Below are 15,109 nucleotides of genomic sequence, written 5' to 3' on the forward strand. Positions count from 1 at the left end.
GTCCTGTGCTGACAGTGAGGTCGGTGCTGCTCTCAAGTGAGGATCCAGCAGAGCAACATCCATCAGACAACCGTGCCATGAGTGATGTGTCCTCTTTCACAGGCCATTGCCATGCACTAATTATCTCCCCTTGCTTTTGCAGGCACATTTGTCAAACAACTGACAGAGTCCATGACCCAGGGCCTCTAATCAAGCCCCGAAGAAACCTCTAAAGAGGAATCTGAGGGCACCCTCCTTGAAGTCCCATCACAGCGCTCACCCACACCCTCTACCAGTGCAGAGACACACACCTTAGTGGGACCTAACTTTAGAATAGGCACAAGATCATATACTGGTGAGCACAGTGCACACTCTGATTCACAGCAGGCGGTGGCAGGGTCTTTCCAGGTCCCTGGCGTTCTGAGGGCTGCTGGAGGCCAGGAACCTGTTGAGTCCGAGTCAGATGACGAGCCTCTGGATTCGGTCATGTCAGTTGCTGGAGCTGTAAAGGCAAACTCAGGAACATCAGGAAGGGATGTCCGCTAGACTCCTCAGATTGCAAGGCACGATGGGGGCGTCTGTCCGTCTTCAGGCTGAGGTGATAGCGTTGATATTGCAATGCACTGAGGTCAGCACTGGTAGGATGGCGGCCATCATGGAGACCTTTGTTCAGGATGTTGCTCTTGCACTGCTGCGCGGGCTCAACTCCATCGCTGATGCCATAGTTGGCCTCCAACAGTGTATATGCGAGAGGGGTGCTGGGCAGCTCAATCTGACTCCAGCTACCCCTTCCCCTCATGGAGTTAGCCAGGAGCCCTTGAGCACCCATAGGAAGGAGGATCAGCATATACACACCCTAGGGTCATGTTCCCAGATGACTCCGGGAGTGTCCGGTCCATCCGACTTCCCTCTTCCTGTGGCCTCAGCAGCTCTAGCTTCACAGGCCGAGGAGGGTGCCACTGCCACACAACAGGACCCTGAAAGTCAACCGGGGCCCTTCAAGTCTCGGCCCTCCAGAGGACGCCTGCCAAAGTCATCACAGACAGGGCGTCGCAGTCAGCAGGCTGCCTCCACCTCTGCTGTGGATGTCCGGGGAACATCTAGGCATAGCGGCAGGGTTAGGGCAATTAAGGAAAAATAGTTGCACAGCCTGGGCAAGGGTACTGGTCACTTGTACACACTGTTCACTATTGTCAATAAATTCCTAAGAATGTCTCCTGGCCTATGGCTCCTTGTTCTGGTGAGCAGTGTTCTTGTCACTTGGATGTGAAACCTTTCTGCACAAGATAAAAGGCAGGTGTCTCAGTCCAGGGCCTCTTCCCTGTGCTTTGTGCAGCATTCAGGCCACAGTGATGGTCTGGCCTCACCCTCAGCCAGACCGGAGTCAGACATTCTCAGAGGCTGTGTGAAGATTCATGGAATGTCCTCACTGCATTTTGTCATCATTCTCCTGCGATCGAGTAACTATTAGAGCCTCCACTGCATCTCCATGACAGGAGCATTCTCACAGAGGGTAATGGCGCTGCCATAAGCCAGACAGGAGTCAAACATTCACAACTGCGATGTGAGGATCTACAAGGACACCTTACTGCATGTCGTCATCATCCTCCACAAATCTGGCAGCCGTGAGAGACTCCCGAGTGCGCCTGCCTTGTCTAGCCAGTGTGAGAGCCTCATCCCCATCATTGCCACCACCGAGGACCTCATCCCTCATCCCTGCTGCCATCCTCTCCATTGGAGATGTGCAGCTCCTCCATCTCCTCCTCAGCCAGCTCCTCACCCCGTTGCAGCACCAGGTTGTAAAGGACACAGCAGACGACGATGAGGTGTGACACCCTCTGTGGACTATATTGCATGGCACTGCCAGACTGGTCAAGGCACCGGAGCCGCATCTTCAGCATTCTGATGGTTTGCTCCACCAAGTTTCGAGCTGCAGCATGAGCTTCATTATAGCGTTGCTCTGCTGCAGTCTGAGGCCGCCGCACAGGTCCCTAGACATGTACAGTCATTGGTGACACTGGTTCTTGGTCATTTGCAAGAATGACAGGCAGCATCTATAGACCCTGGGTGTCACTAGGCACCGACCAGCTACAGCTTGCTGTCGCTCCTGGGCTGCGTGTGCAGGAGCCCCAGCAGCCCCTTCTTCCTGAGGCTGCTGTTCCTCCCTTTGAGCGGCCAGGAGACTCAGTCACTCTCTCCTCCATCTTCTTCGCTCTCTGTAGGAATCAGGCATACAGCTAGGTCACCAGGATCCATGATCCTAACCTGGTCCTCCTGCAGCATCAAAGAGAGAGAGAGAGGGGTGTGGTTAGCATGGGTGTACTTAGCATCCTTTCCTGGCCCAGTGTGACCACCCCTTAAAGCTTCCTAGGAAGTGCTCCCAACCCCTCAGACAGCCACAGAGGAGTGCGATGCATGACTGCTCTGTCAACCTGCCACATGGGGGACACTGGTCTCAACTATGGTGCAAGGGGCTATGAGCTTCTCCAGCAGTGACTCCCACATGGTCAGCCTTGACGAGGAGATTGTACAACTTCTGCAGTCCAGTGGTCCAGTAAAGTGGTCGCAGGCACGCAGTTTGTGCCAGGGTGGTGGGGGGTAAGGTCTGGAGGGCTTGGTGGCACATTGGAGCCTCCACATTGCTAGCGTGAGTGGGCAGGCTAGGAGCCCAACCCCAATCATATCACTGTAGCTATGCTTGAACTGTCTCAGTTGTAGAGGGAAAGTCAGTTTATACAGGTGTCCCTACTGTGTGGCCACTTCCCTCAACTACCTTGCCCCCAACCTCGATTGCTGGTGCGCGGGATCCAACGCCAGGGCAGCAGTTGCCCCTGGACACCAACCCACCCCACCCCCTCCCACCCACCCCGAGCACAGTCACCTCCATGGCCAGGCAGCAGTTGCCCCTGGATGCCACCCACCTGAAAACAATCGCCTCTGAGACAGAGCAACACTTCACCCAGGCGCCCTGGCGCTCCTGAAGCCTGCAAGGCAATAGGTGACCCTGACAAGCTGTGGAAAAGATGTTGTTCGCTCACCTCCATTCCCCCAATGTGAAGGTCGCCTAGTGCATGTCACCTGTGTGTCGTTGTGAAATATGATGACGTGCTTTCTCACCAATATGGACAGATGATCCAGCAGGGGTCTACAGCCTGGCAGGATGGCCTTTTAATGAGATGCTGATGTATTACATTGAGCTCCCCGATGACCAATGGCAGGAAACACTGTCCCCCATCGGCAGGCTGAGTGGACCATTGTGACCTACCTTCCTGCCATCATGAACCAGATTGCACCATATTCTCTGTACCTGCTACTTATCATGCCTGCTGCCAGCGAGCATGCAAAATTCCACCCATTGTCTCCATTCCAATAGTTTCAGAATGCAGAAAGTACAATGATGCAAATGTGCAGCAATCTTTGATTGTGATCCCATGTCACTGGAATGTGGCTTTAGTCATTTTTTTAAAAATCAGTTAGGGGTTTCCAGCCAGTAAGTTCAAAAATCATCTTTTGATATCAGGAGTGGCGTCACAACACCTTGCATTAAATCGTCTTAACTTGGTCTAATCACATTGTGATTTTTCTCGTGCCCTGTTACCACGTTCTTAACAATTGATTCCAGCATTTTTTCTACTATTGATGTCTAACTAATGACTAAATGACCTACAGTTAGTTTATTGCTTCCTCTCCTTTTCTTGAATAGTGGGATTACATTTGCTAATTTCCAATTCTCAGGGGCCATTCTAGAATCTAGGAAATTCTGGAAAATCAAAACCAATTTATTTACCATCTTTGTAGTCACTTCTTTTACAACCCTAGGGTGTAGAAAATCAGGTCCAGGGGATTTATCAGCTTTTAGTCCCATTAATTTCTCCAGTGCTCTTCCTTAATTAATATTAGTTCCCCACTGCTTCACAATTTTTTGTGCCTTCTACATTGAAGGCAGATACAAATTACTCATTTGATGTCTCTGCCATTTCTTTATTCCCCATTAGTTTCTCTTGTCTCTGCCTCTTAACTTTCACTTTTTACTTACCTATAGAAGCTTTTACAATTTTTTTTTATGTCTCCAGCTAGTTTACTCTTATATCCTATTTTCCTTTATCAATTTCTTAGTCTTCATTTGCTGAATTTTAAAATCCTCCCAATCTTCAGACTTACTGCTCTTTTCGACACCATTATAAGCCCCTGCCTCTGATCTAATTCTGGCATTGAGTTCCACCTGCACAACCCTCAGGATTCCTTCCAGTGCAGAAAAAAGTTTAACAAGTTCATCAGAGCAGCCAAGACAAATAACCTGCCCTCTAACCCATCCTTCCATTCTCTATATATGTAGCTCTCTTTCAATCATTACCTTTATTGTATTCTAGGAGAGTAATCTGATCCCTTCTCTCATTCTGCTGCACCTGCTGCCTACAATTGCATCGTTTCCCAGTGTGCCATCCATATGTAATTCTTACCAAAAGACCACTCCTGTCCTTTCTTGCCTGCTACAACTGATACAACGTTATGTGTCAAACCATTATAAAAGGATACCAAATCTTCATTATGAGATTAATTCATATCTTTTCATCTAGCTCAAGAAAGAAATTGAGAATTTCAAGCCATGGGTGGCAGCCCACTCGACAACAAACCTCTGACCCCTTGTGAGGAATAAGCGTTGAAGGTCCTGGGGGGACCATATGGCCGGAAGCCTGTTTGAAATGTTAATGGGCAAGTGTCAGCTGTAGGTTTGTCTGGTCATCTGCAGTTTGCCCATACAATTTTTATAAGACAGCAAACATTAAAAAAAAACTTTCTTGAGATACTCCGTTACTGGCAAGGCCAGCATCTAGTGTTCATCCCTATTTGCCATTAAATAGGTGGTGGCGGATCTTTTTCTTGAACCTCTGCAGTCCATGTGGTGAAGATGGCCCCACATTGCTGTTAGATTTGATACAGCACTGAAGAAGTCAAGTCAAGATAGTCTGTGAATTGGAGCTTATGGTATTCTTATGCAACAGCTCCTCGTGTCCGTCTAAGGTCGTGGAGATCCTAGGTTTAGTAGGTGATGCTGAAGAAGCTAGCTTTGGTGAGAGCTTCAGTGCATCATATATATGCACCTTGGCCATAGAATGGTGGAGAGGCTGAATGTTCATGCTGGTGGATGGGGTGGCAATCAAGCAACACTGCAACCACCGAACATATGTTGCAGCTCCCAGCCAGCATGCCAAAGCCACAAAAGATGCTGGACCTCTGATTGGCAGCAGCTCTCTGTGGTGGCACTTCCCACCTCTGGAGTCTTGTTCCTGTGGAAGGCTGGCCTATTAATTGACTGATTGACTTGTAATTTGGTGGGTCTTCCCCGAAGGAGACAATGCGGGTCACTCACCAGCTAGCGGCCGAGACCCCCATCGTCTCCATAAAATTCCTCCCAGTGTTTTGAGGTTAATTTGCAATGGGACACAGGGTTCCTTCTACACCCCTGTACTGAGCCACAAACTCCCAAAATAGGCCTCTTCTTATATATTCTCCAAGGAGCAGCATTGTCTCTCGAGAGTATCTTCCAAAATCTCTTTTGGTGTAACCTTATTCTATGCAACTCTCTCATTTCCTCTCACCCTGCTTCTGTTCTGCTGCCATTAAAAGGAAATATATGGGAATGGCCATTGTGACCCCCACAGCTTTAGAATAGACTGAAAGGCAAAAAATGGCTGCTTTCCATTCAGAAAGGCATACATCCTCCTTTGAAAACATTTCATTTTTTTTATTCGTTCATGGGGTATGGGCATCGCTGGCCATGACAGCATTTATTGCCTATCCCTAATTTCCCTTGGCATTTAAGAGTCAACCACATTGCTGTGGGTCTGAAGTCACATGCAGGCCAGACCAGGTAAGGATGGCAGACTTCTTTCCCTAAAGAGCATTAGTGAACCAGATGGGTTTTTCTGACAATCAGTTTTTAATTCCAGATTTTTACTGAATTCAAACTTCACCATCTGCTGTGGTGGAAGTCAAACCCAGGTCGCCAGGACATTGCCCTGAGTGACAGTATCATTATGTCACCGCCTCTACTTATTCATTGTTTTCCCGTACTATGGAATGTTGCAAATATACTTAGTTGATGCTGCCACAATCCAGTGTTGTCCTGTGATTTCATGGTAACTATTTGTTTTTACATCAGAGGTCCATATTCAGGGCCTATACATAGGATATACAACACTGAAACATGCAATTTGGCCAAATTGGTCCATGATGATGTTTATGCTTCACCTCACACTTTCTATAATGAAATTAATTTCCCAATTATATGCCTATTCTGCATTCTGTCAGTTCTCCTCCGTACTAACTATACCCTCCTCCAATTTAGTGCTGTCCGCAAATTTTGAAATTGTGCAGTTTTCAGTTGTTAGTATTTTTTGAAGTTGTTTGGCAGTTGGCAAGGCAATCTTCACATTAACTTGATCTTCTGAAATATTTAAAGGACAATTAATCTTAAAACTAATTCACAGTGGAACCAAATATGTTTTAGATAATGACAAAAGATAAAGGTTTGTAGTTTTACAACAAAACGATTGAAAGCTGTCATCTGTGAATTGCTACCAAACAGAAAAAAGCGCAAGCGGCGGGACAACTGCCTCCCATTGAACTGCGGTGGTGTCGAGTCCCTTCAGTTATTGCAATGAATCTATCAATCGTTCCTTTGCATTATATCAAAAAATAAAGCGGCAATACATACCTGCAGGTTCTGCGCTGTCACTGGAGCTCCAGTTTTCACAGCGCTCCGTTACCAAGGCGAAACCAAACATCCGCCTGACCCAGGAAACCAATGCTATCGTACCTCACGCAACCTCAGTGCAGCTTCTTATTGAGCAACATGCGAATAGGACGCGATATAACTTGGAGAAATACAGACTCCCAGTCCTGCAGAGCATCTGTTTTTGTAGAACTACTTTCCTGTTTTTATTTAGAATCACCTCATTGGCTCTGGTGTTGCAGGAGCGGCCTCGCAAGCTGCAAAATATTCGACAATATTCGAACTACTGGGGCTCAGATAAAATTCCCACTCTTAAAACTTTTAATTTTGTATGCTTTTCCATATTTGTTAACTGCACCATCATCATCATTTTAAAGAATTTCCCGTCCATTTGTTGAAAACGTCAACCACCCATTTCTGTCCTGTGACCCACGTAGCAGGCAGGCAACCCGCTTCTTGCCCATTCGCAGTATCACCCCTGAGTCGCCACATTCGAAGCTATACACGGTCCTTCCAGCGGATTCCTACATAACAAGGTACTTAGGGATGAGGAAGACCGTTTATTAAAGCCAGTCTTATTCCCCCATCCCGGGAAATCCTAGAATCCCCATTACAGCCTATTGGTCTTAAAAAAATATTTTCGAGTTTTTACCACCACCACTGCCTGGGTCACTCTTCCAACTTGACCCCTCTCCTAGTTCCAGTTTCAGTGTAATTTATAGTATTTTGGCATACCTTTCTCCATAAGTTTGCCATTTTATATACCTCCAATAGATAGAATTGTAAGCAAGTCATTTTCCCCAAGTCGTCACAAATTTTTTTTTTTTTAAAAAGTGGAAGTAACATGCCCTCTTACTTTTTTTGCTATATTTCATGGTACTCTGCAAATCTGATAGCGATTAAAAAGCAAACTAGCCTATTTATAACTTGGAAGTTGCAGAAGCCTTTGTTCCACTTGCTTGCTGAGCAATAATAATCCTAGGCTGTAGTCTATTCCTGTTGCTCGATGAACTTTATTTGCTTTCCGGACACAAATTTTCTGTCATTAGCAACAGGATAGGTGATTCTAAATTTAATAGTATAAACAATACAAGAGTTAGGATCCTGTAGCATACCCCTAAGTTCTTCGCATGATCCGGTTAGGGACCTGTAACTTTTTGTTCAAAGTAGCCAAAGTTTGAGATCAAGACACTTGCTAAGAGAACAAAGCCACAAGATTCCACGGGTTTTGACGAAACAAACATAAACTTTTCTATATGAGGTCAAAAAGCAAGTAATTATCTATCTTATACTTTAACATTCAAGGTTAACTTGAGGTACATGTGAATTAATGGCAAACTGTGGTCGACTACACCACACTGCACAAATCAATGGCAGATGTGACCAAAACAGATTCTAATGATTTCTCAACAACCCATGTCAGTAAACACAGTCAGCCAATCTTCTTGAAACTCTAAGATAAAAGCAAACTATTGCTGATACGCGAAATCTGAAACTAAAACAGAAAATGCTGGAAAAACTTAACAGGTCTAGCAGCATCTGTGGAGAGGGAATCAGAGTTAACTTTTCGAGTCTGTATGACCCTTCTTCATATGACCCTTATCTTGTTGAAACTCTGTATCTCTCACGAGTGATTCCAGTCTTCACCTTCAAAGATCTCACCTTGGAATTCTCTCCAAGAAGTCACTCCAATTCAGATGGCCTCAACGAAGGCCCACTCGCAGGTTTCCATCTGGTCTCAAGGCTCTGTTTGCTTGAATTCTCAAGTCTGTACTCCAGCACCAACTCACAACCATAACATCAGCTCTTCAAACGTACTGAGCAGAATACTACTGTTCCAAAGGGTTAACTTCATCCCAATCGCCTGCAACTTGGAGTCACCAGCTTCCTGCTGCTTCCTCTGATTGCCAGGCCTTCTCCTTAACCCTCTTTGATCACCATGGCTTCCCCGAACCTTCTTCACTCAAGGTCTGCCAGCTACAGTCCTTTTTCTGCTTGGAACCTCTTTCTCGGCTCCTCTTTCTTCTTTACAGGGACCTCTTCTTGCTTCCTGCCTGGGACTCTTCTCGATTATGATTATGGCATTCTGCTCCTGATCACACGATTGAGATTTTCATGTCGTTTCTTTTTCTCTCTTCACGTACGTGCCCTGAGAACTCCAAAACACTGTTGCGCATGCACAGCTGTGGAAATTCCCAAGGCATGCTGGGAGTTGTAGTTCCCAGCCTCCTGGTGACAAAATAAGTCTGGCTCTCATAACTCAGTGAACTTCATTCAGTCATTCATGATAAGAGATTTCAATGACAGCATTACAACGAATATAATAGCTGAAGTCAGGGCTATAAATTCAGAAAAAAGCATTTAAAACATGCAGGCGCATGTAAAAATTGCACTTAGTGAAAAAGAAATGTTAAAACTTACTTTTCAGGATGGCTTTTCAGGTGGTTTTTAAAATGAAATTTGATGTCATTGCAGGGCCATGTTCTCCCTTCCACGTTTTACAGACAGCAGTTCTCTGTGACTGAATTTTCACAACTTTTATAACCAAATGATACGACTTTTCGTGACATGATTGTTGTATAGCCTGAGAGCAATATATATGTTACGTGCAAAGCAATTACCAAAATGATCTCAGCATTCAATGCAGTTAGTACATGTAATACTGTTGAGGTTTTGCTTGTGTGTGCTGATGACCTGCTCCCTTGTACGTTTCTCCTGTCCTCTCCTGTTCAGGCACTCAGCTATGGAAAGCTTGGGTTGGGTGCAGCAATGTAAGGGTCAGGGGCAGCTATGGAAGGGTTGACCATTGAGAGCTTTTGTATTTCGGCTTCAGGGTTCGCATCGTATGTCAGCAGGAACTGGGCTGAATCCCTTTATGTAACTCACGACTTGGAGTTGTGTCCTTCATCTCCAAGTTTTTCCGCTGGTACCAACAAACAGGCCTCTCCACAAATGAGGTCGGTGTGAAAGGAGGGAATGGAGAATTTTGCACTTTGACCATCCCCGATTGGCAAGCTATTTGGCCAATCATTGCTGTGGATCTGCATTCAGTCTCCGAAGCAGCCAATCGGTGGTGGCAAAGGTTGAGATCATGCAAGGGGAGAACAAAACCTGTGCTGGATTACATAGATCATGGTTTGCACTTCAATGCTGATCAACGGCTTTGTGCCAGGATTTAAGAAAAGACATTTTTAAATTGAGAAATGCCACCTAGTCAATTTTGTTCTAGTCACAAGTCATTTTTGTTCAAGTCAAAAAAATATGACTCAAGTCCAAGTCACCAACTCGAGTCAACAACTCTATTAGATCACCTCTTCTTTGCAGGTTGATTAGCTCAAGTCCTTCCAATTTTTCCTCATAATTCAGATCCCTGACACAAACAACCAACCGTGTAGCTCTTCACTGCACTGCCTCCAACTCTTGAATATCTACCTTGTTTCTCTGGAATCAGGGCTGGACAGAATATTCAAGGTGTAGTCTGAACAGAGCACTCTACAGTTCGACTTGTAATCTACTGACATTATGTAATTCAACATTTCATTTGTGTTATTGATTTCACTGCTGCATTACTCAGCTATGCTGAATCTACTATGACTACTTTTTAATTCCATCCTTAATTATTTTAACAGGGCCGATTTTTCCTTCCAATGTGCAACATTTTACCTCTGTACTAAATTTAATCTGTTCTGTCTATTCATTTTTTTTTCTTTATTCATTCTGTAGTTTTTCAGCTGCCTCTCTTGACTTTACTGCACCTATTTTTATGTCATCAGCAAAGCTAACTAATTGTCAACAAGTTTCAAATCCAAGTCATTGATGCAAATTTGGTCTCAACACTGAGCTTTAAACCTTTACATGGACACACATTAAAAGGATTGAGAATCAAAAATTTGCCTTGGGTCATGATACAAAACAGGCGGTATCACATTAGCTGCCCATTATACTGAACCCCAATTGAACAGAATATTCAGGAAGTCAGAGCGATGCCACTCATTTAGTGCTACATCCCAGGTAAATTTTGACCCACATCTTGTCATGAACACACATATTAATTATGCATAAAAATGTAAAATAAGAAATATATTCCCTACTCCCGAGCTGAAATATGAACCATTTTTCTTTCAGATGCTGATGAACATACTTTGAGTTTCTAGAACTTGCTGTTTTCATTTCTGATTTTCACACATTGCCCCTTTTCTTCTCCACTCTAATTATACATAGCATGTTTGGGATTATCAGAATTATTGAATAATTAATCCTTTTTGTTACAGCTTTGTTGATGTAGTTATGCACTGTTATTGGGCAGGTATGGACCAGAACTTCCATGGAGGTGTGGGTAAGCCAGAACTTATGTCCATTTCATTTGCCTTAGATCCTTCACTTCTCTTGCTCGCTCAAAGCTGACCAGAATTTCAAGGCGTACATAAGACTTTTGACAAATGGTTGACATTGGCAATCCATTTCAAAACTGATCACATCCATTAAAATAGTAAAATATTAATGTTTTCAATGTGTGATCAATACAGGTTTGACAAATAAATTTTGTTTAATAATGAAAGCATATAGCTTCAAATATGAATCATGCTTTATTCAATTAAATGATCCTTCAGTCTTAAAAGGAGAAAAGCTATTAGGAGAAAATTGTCAGCATAATCACTGGAAAAATACAGGTAATTGACCTGTAACAATTTCATACATAATGGGTGTGTATATCATTTTTCTTCCATAATGAGATTTATTTGTAAACTCAATGCTTGTATCACTTACTAATCCATTTTGTAATCTATCTTATTTGTCTTTCCAATAAGAAGTTTGAGAACACGCATCCACTGTTAGCAAAGCATGTTCAAGATTATGAAAGAAGATTTGGTGTTCCTGTGTATCACAGGAGTCAGAGATTCTCAGGATTCTGCAACCAAGGAATGCCCTATAGAGAGAGGTAATATATGAAGGGTTAGGCAAAAAAGGAATGGGTTTGCATTTGTAGAAAATATACAAAAGTGGCTACATAATACATCGGCCAGACTTCATCTGGAGTGTCATATGGAATACTGGCCACCTACAAATTTCAAAATTTGCAGATCACACAAAAATTGGAAGTATTGTGAACTGTGAGAAGGATAATGATAGGCTTCAAGGGGATATAGACAGGCTGGTAGAATGGGCACTCAAGTGGCAGATAAAATACAGAGAAATGTAAAGTGATTCATTTTTGAAGCAAGAGTGAGGAGAGGCAACATGAAATAAAAGGTACAATTCTAAAGAGGATGCAGGAGCAGAGGACCCAGGGATATAGGTATGTAAATCGTTGAAGGTGGCAGTTCAGGTTGAGAAAGTGGTTAAAAAGGCATACAAGATTCTGGGCTTTGAAACACAGGCATAGAGTTATGCAAGGAAGTTATGACAATCCTTTGTAAAACACTGACTTGGCCTCAACTGGAATATTGCATCCAATTCTGGGCACTACACTTTGGGAAGAACATGAAGGCGTTCAAGTGGATGCAGAATAGATTAACCGGAATGGCTCCACGAATTGGGGGCTTCAGTTATGTGGATAGATTAGAGAGAACAATATTGGATTCTCTAAAGAGAACGTTGAGAGGTTTGATAGAAGTGTTCGAAATCCTGAGGCATCTAGATAGAGTAGATAGGGAGAAACCATTGGCAGAAGGGTCCAGAACCAGTGGACACAGATATAAGGTGATTAGCAAAAGAAGCAATGGCGATGTGAGGAAAAGATTTTTAAGCAGTGAGTTGTTAGGCTCTGGAATGTATTGCCCGAGAGTGTGGTGCAGACAGGTTTAATTGTGTCTTTCAAATTGAATTGGATGAGCACTTGAAGATAAAAAAATTGTAGGGCTATGGTGAAAGGGTGGGGAAGTGGGACTAGCTGTGTTGCTCTTGCAGACAGCTGACAGACACAACAGGGTGAATGGTCTCTTTCTGTGCCGTAACTATTCTATGATCCTATGGTACCAGCAGAAGTATTTAGATATTCTGCAGTGAACAAAAGTGAGCAACTAATGTAATCTGGGTATTAAGAAAAGTTAGGGAAGTTGGACTTGCTCTTTGGAAACTAAGGAATTAAAAGTTAATTTAATTGAGGTTTACAACATTGTGAAGGGGAATGACAAAGCTGATAGAGGTTCACGATCAAGTTGTTCACGATAGTGAAAGATTTGATTATCAGTGCCACAAATCAAAAATAAAACAGTAAGTTAGAAGTAGGAAGGATTCACCTTTCCAAAACTCTCCTTATCAGTCTCCCAAAATACACCCACCTAAACTCCAATTTATTTTGAATTATGTCACCTGTACCCTGCCCTACTTTGGGATGCACTCAGTTACTGGTTGCCCATTCCCCAGTGCATTGACATCACAAATCCCTCCATGGCCTCACCCATCCAGATCACTGTAGCCTGTTCCAGTCCTATGTCACAATTAACACCCCCTGGAAAAAATGAAAATAAATTGAAATTCTGTAAATTAAGTAAATAAAGCTTTTATTAGAACAGTTAAGAACATTTCTCCCAAATGAATTAAAATAATACATCAGAGTAGAATCATAAAAACATTAGTGAATTTAACTCCAGTGATAGCTCAGCCCAAGTGCCCATTACAGTATGTTCCATTATATCAAGGGTGGGAGTAGGGGATTCTTTCTCATCCTAAATCCGTAGATTGAGTGCAAAAAGACCTCAGCTGGGTTACCAATGAGGCTGCAGGCTTTGTTGCTTTTCCATCTATTTTATTGCCTGTTGCAGCCCTCCCCTCAATGGTGGTTCACCTGTAGGTTCTATCACAGTGTGCTGGGGGATTGCCTGGAGAATATCAGCTGCCACTGTGGATTCAAGTTGAGCAGTTGTTCAAAATGTTCTTTCTAGTGTTGAAAGATAGCATTGTCATCCTTAAGAAGAGAAACACCATCTTGTGAACAAAGGGATCCTGCCCATCCACTTACATTGGCTCTAGTCCCCCAATGGAAACTCCTGAAAGGGACACCATCTATAATGAAAACAAATGTGTTCATCTTTTCATGTTTGGCTGAAAGGTGCTAGAATGTAGAAAATTAACAAACTCAAAAATATCATCCCTTCAAAGAAGTTGAATATTTTGTTGAAAATTCAGAAATTTGTAACTTGCAAAGAGAGAGATTAGCTCTCCCAATTAAAGCTCCAAGAAATCAAAACAAAGGAGAAAATACAAGTATTGACTTAAAATTAAAAACATGACACAATGTAATTCTGTTTTATTTTTCTTTAGAATAGTACATTTGATATATTTAGTCACATTATTTCAGCTATTGTTTTTGCACAAAAAGCAATCAGAAGTAGTAATGGTAGTTGTTTGTGGTCCAGTCACAAGTCACTTGGCTACCCAAGCTGTTATTTCTAGTTTATGAATGCAGATGTGTCATTAATCAGATACATTTACATAGGATGTATTATCTACTGTAATTTTTACTAATCTGATTCATTAAAGTGGTTTTTATGGAATTGGCTGTAACAGTATCACTGGGCTGGATTTTACAGGATATTCCCCCGTCCTCTCGACTAATAAGTCACTTGGGAGTCAACCCACCAAAAGCCGTCTGCCCCACTGTCATTTTACATTGGGAGGGGTGACAATTGGCTAAGGGTAAGACTTCCACCCCGATCTGGGGAGGAAATCTCACTTTAGAGAGCTGCTGGCCAATCTGATTGGCTGCCAGCTCTATAGTCTCACCAGCACCATGTTCAAGTGGTGGCCACTGTTGGGGCTACAGCTAGTGCCTGAACAAGAGGTGGTTATGGAGCCAGACTTCAAGATTAAGTCTAGGGTATCAGCAGGGCCTAGTTAGCAGACCCCAGCGAGGGGTACAAGGAGGCTGGGTTTGAGGCTAGGAGGGGAGGATTAAAGGGATGTATGACTTTGAGGGGGTGCCTCTGATGGGCACAGGAGACCATCAAAAGAGCTTCCTCCCCCCCCACCCCCACCTTTGCCTGACATTAGCCCGTGCAGTAAAAGCTGCCAGGCTACCTACATTTACTCCCGTCGCGGATAAAATAGCGGTGGAGGTGGGATGAGGTACTTGGGGCTCAATAGGTACAAGGGCGGACTGGACATCCGACATCTCCACTGCTCCTTGTCAAATGGGAGATAGGTCAGGATGGGCAGGCCACTCTCTACATTTGACAAGCACCATCCCCCCACCTTCAAACACACTGGTGGAGGGCTGTAAACTCCAGCCGACTGGATTAACAACTGCATCCCTATTTTTAAACTAAACACAAAATTAAAGTTAGAAAGCTTAAATATATCTTCTCAGCGCAATCCACAGTGGAGCTATGTTATAAAAGTAAAACTGTTGAGTTTTCTTCTGATCCTGACCAGCAGGATCCTACAATTGGCAGA

At 43.6% G+C, this 15,109-nt stretch overlaps 1 protein-coding gene across 6 annotated transcripts in view; it reads right to left on the reverse strand.

The window, feature by feature from the left end:
- The window catches only part of LOC121277594 (synaptonemal complex protein 1-like), a 62,990-nt gene extending 54,113 nt beyond the window's left edge, over positions 1-8,877 (reverse strand). For 2 of the 6 annotated variants that reach the window (XM_041187123.1, XM_041187120.1), the window contains exon 1: positions 8,378-8,877. Coding sequence is in view for 1 of the 6 variants with exons in the window: in XM_041187119.1 (XP_041043053.1) it covers positions 8,241-8,254 (14 nt within the window). In the remaining 5 variants the exon portion in view is untranslated. Of the gene's footprint in view, positions 1-6,697; positions 6,951-8,240 lie in introns of those variants that run through there. The other 4 variants (XM_041187124.1, XM_041187119.1, XM_041187126.1 and 1 more) reach the window with 2 other exon arrangements.
- Between the last annotated feature and the right edge of the window lie 6,232 nt (positions 8,878-15,109).

This window comes from Carcharodon carcharias, chromosome 5 (assembly GCF_017639515.1).
Source record: "Carcharodon carcharias isolate sCarCar2 chromosome 5, sCarCar2.pri, whole genome shotgun sequence".
Taxonomy (NCBI): domain Eukaryota; kingdom Metazoa; phylum Chordata; class Chondrichthyes; order Lamniformes; family Lamnidae; genus Carcharodon; species Carcharodon carcharias.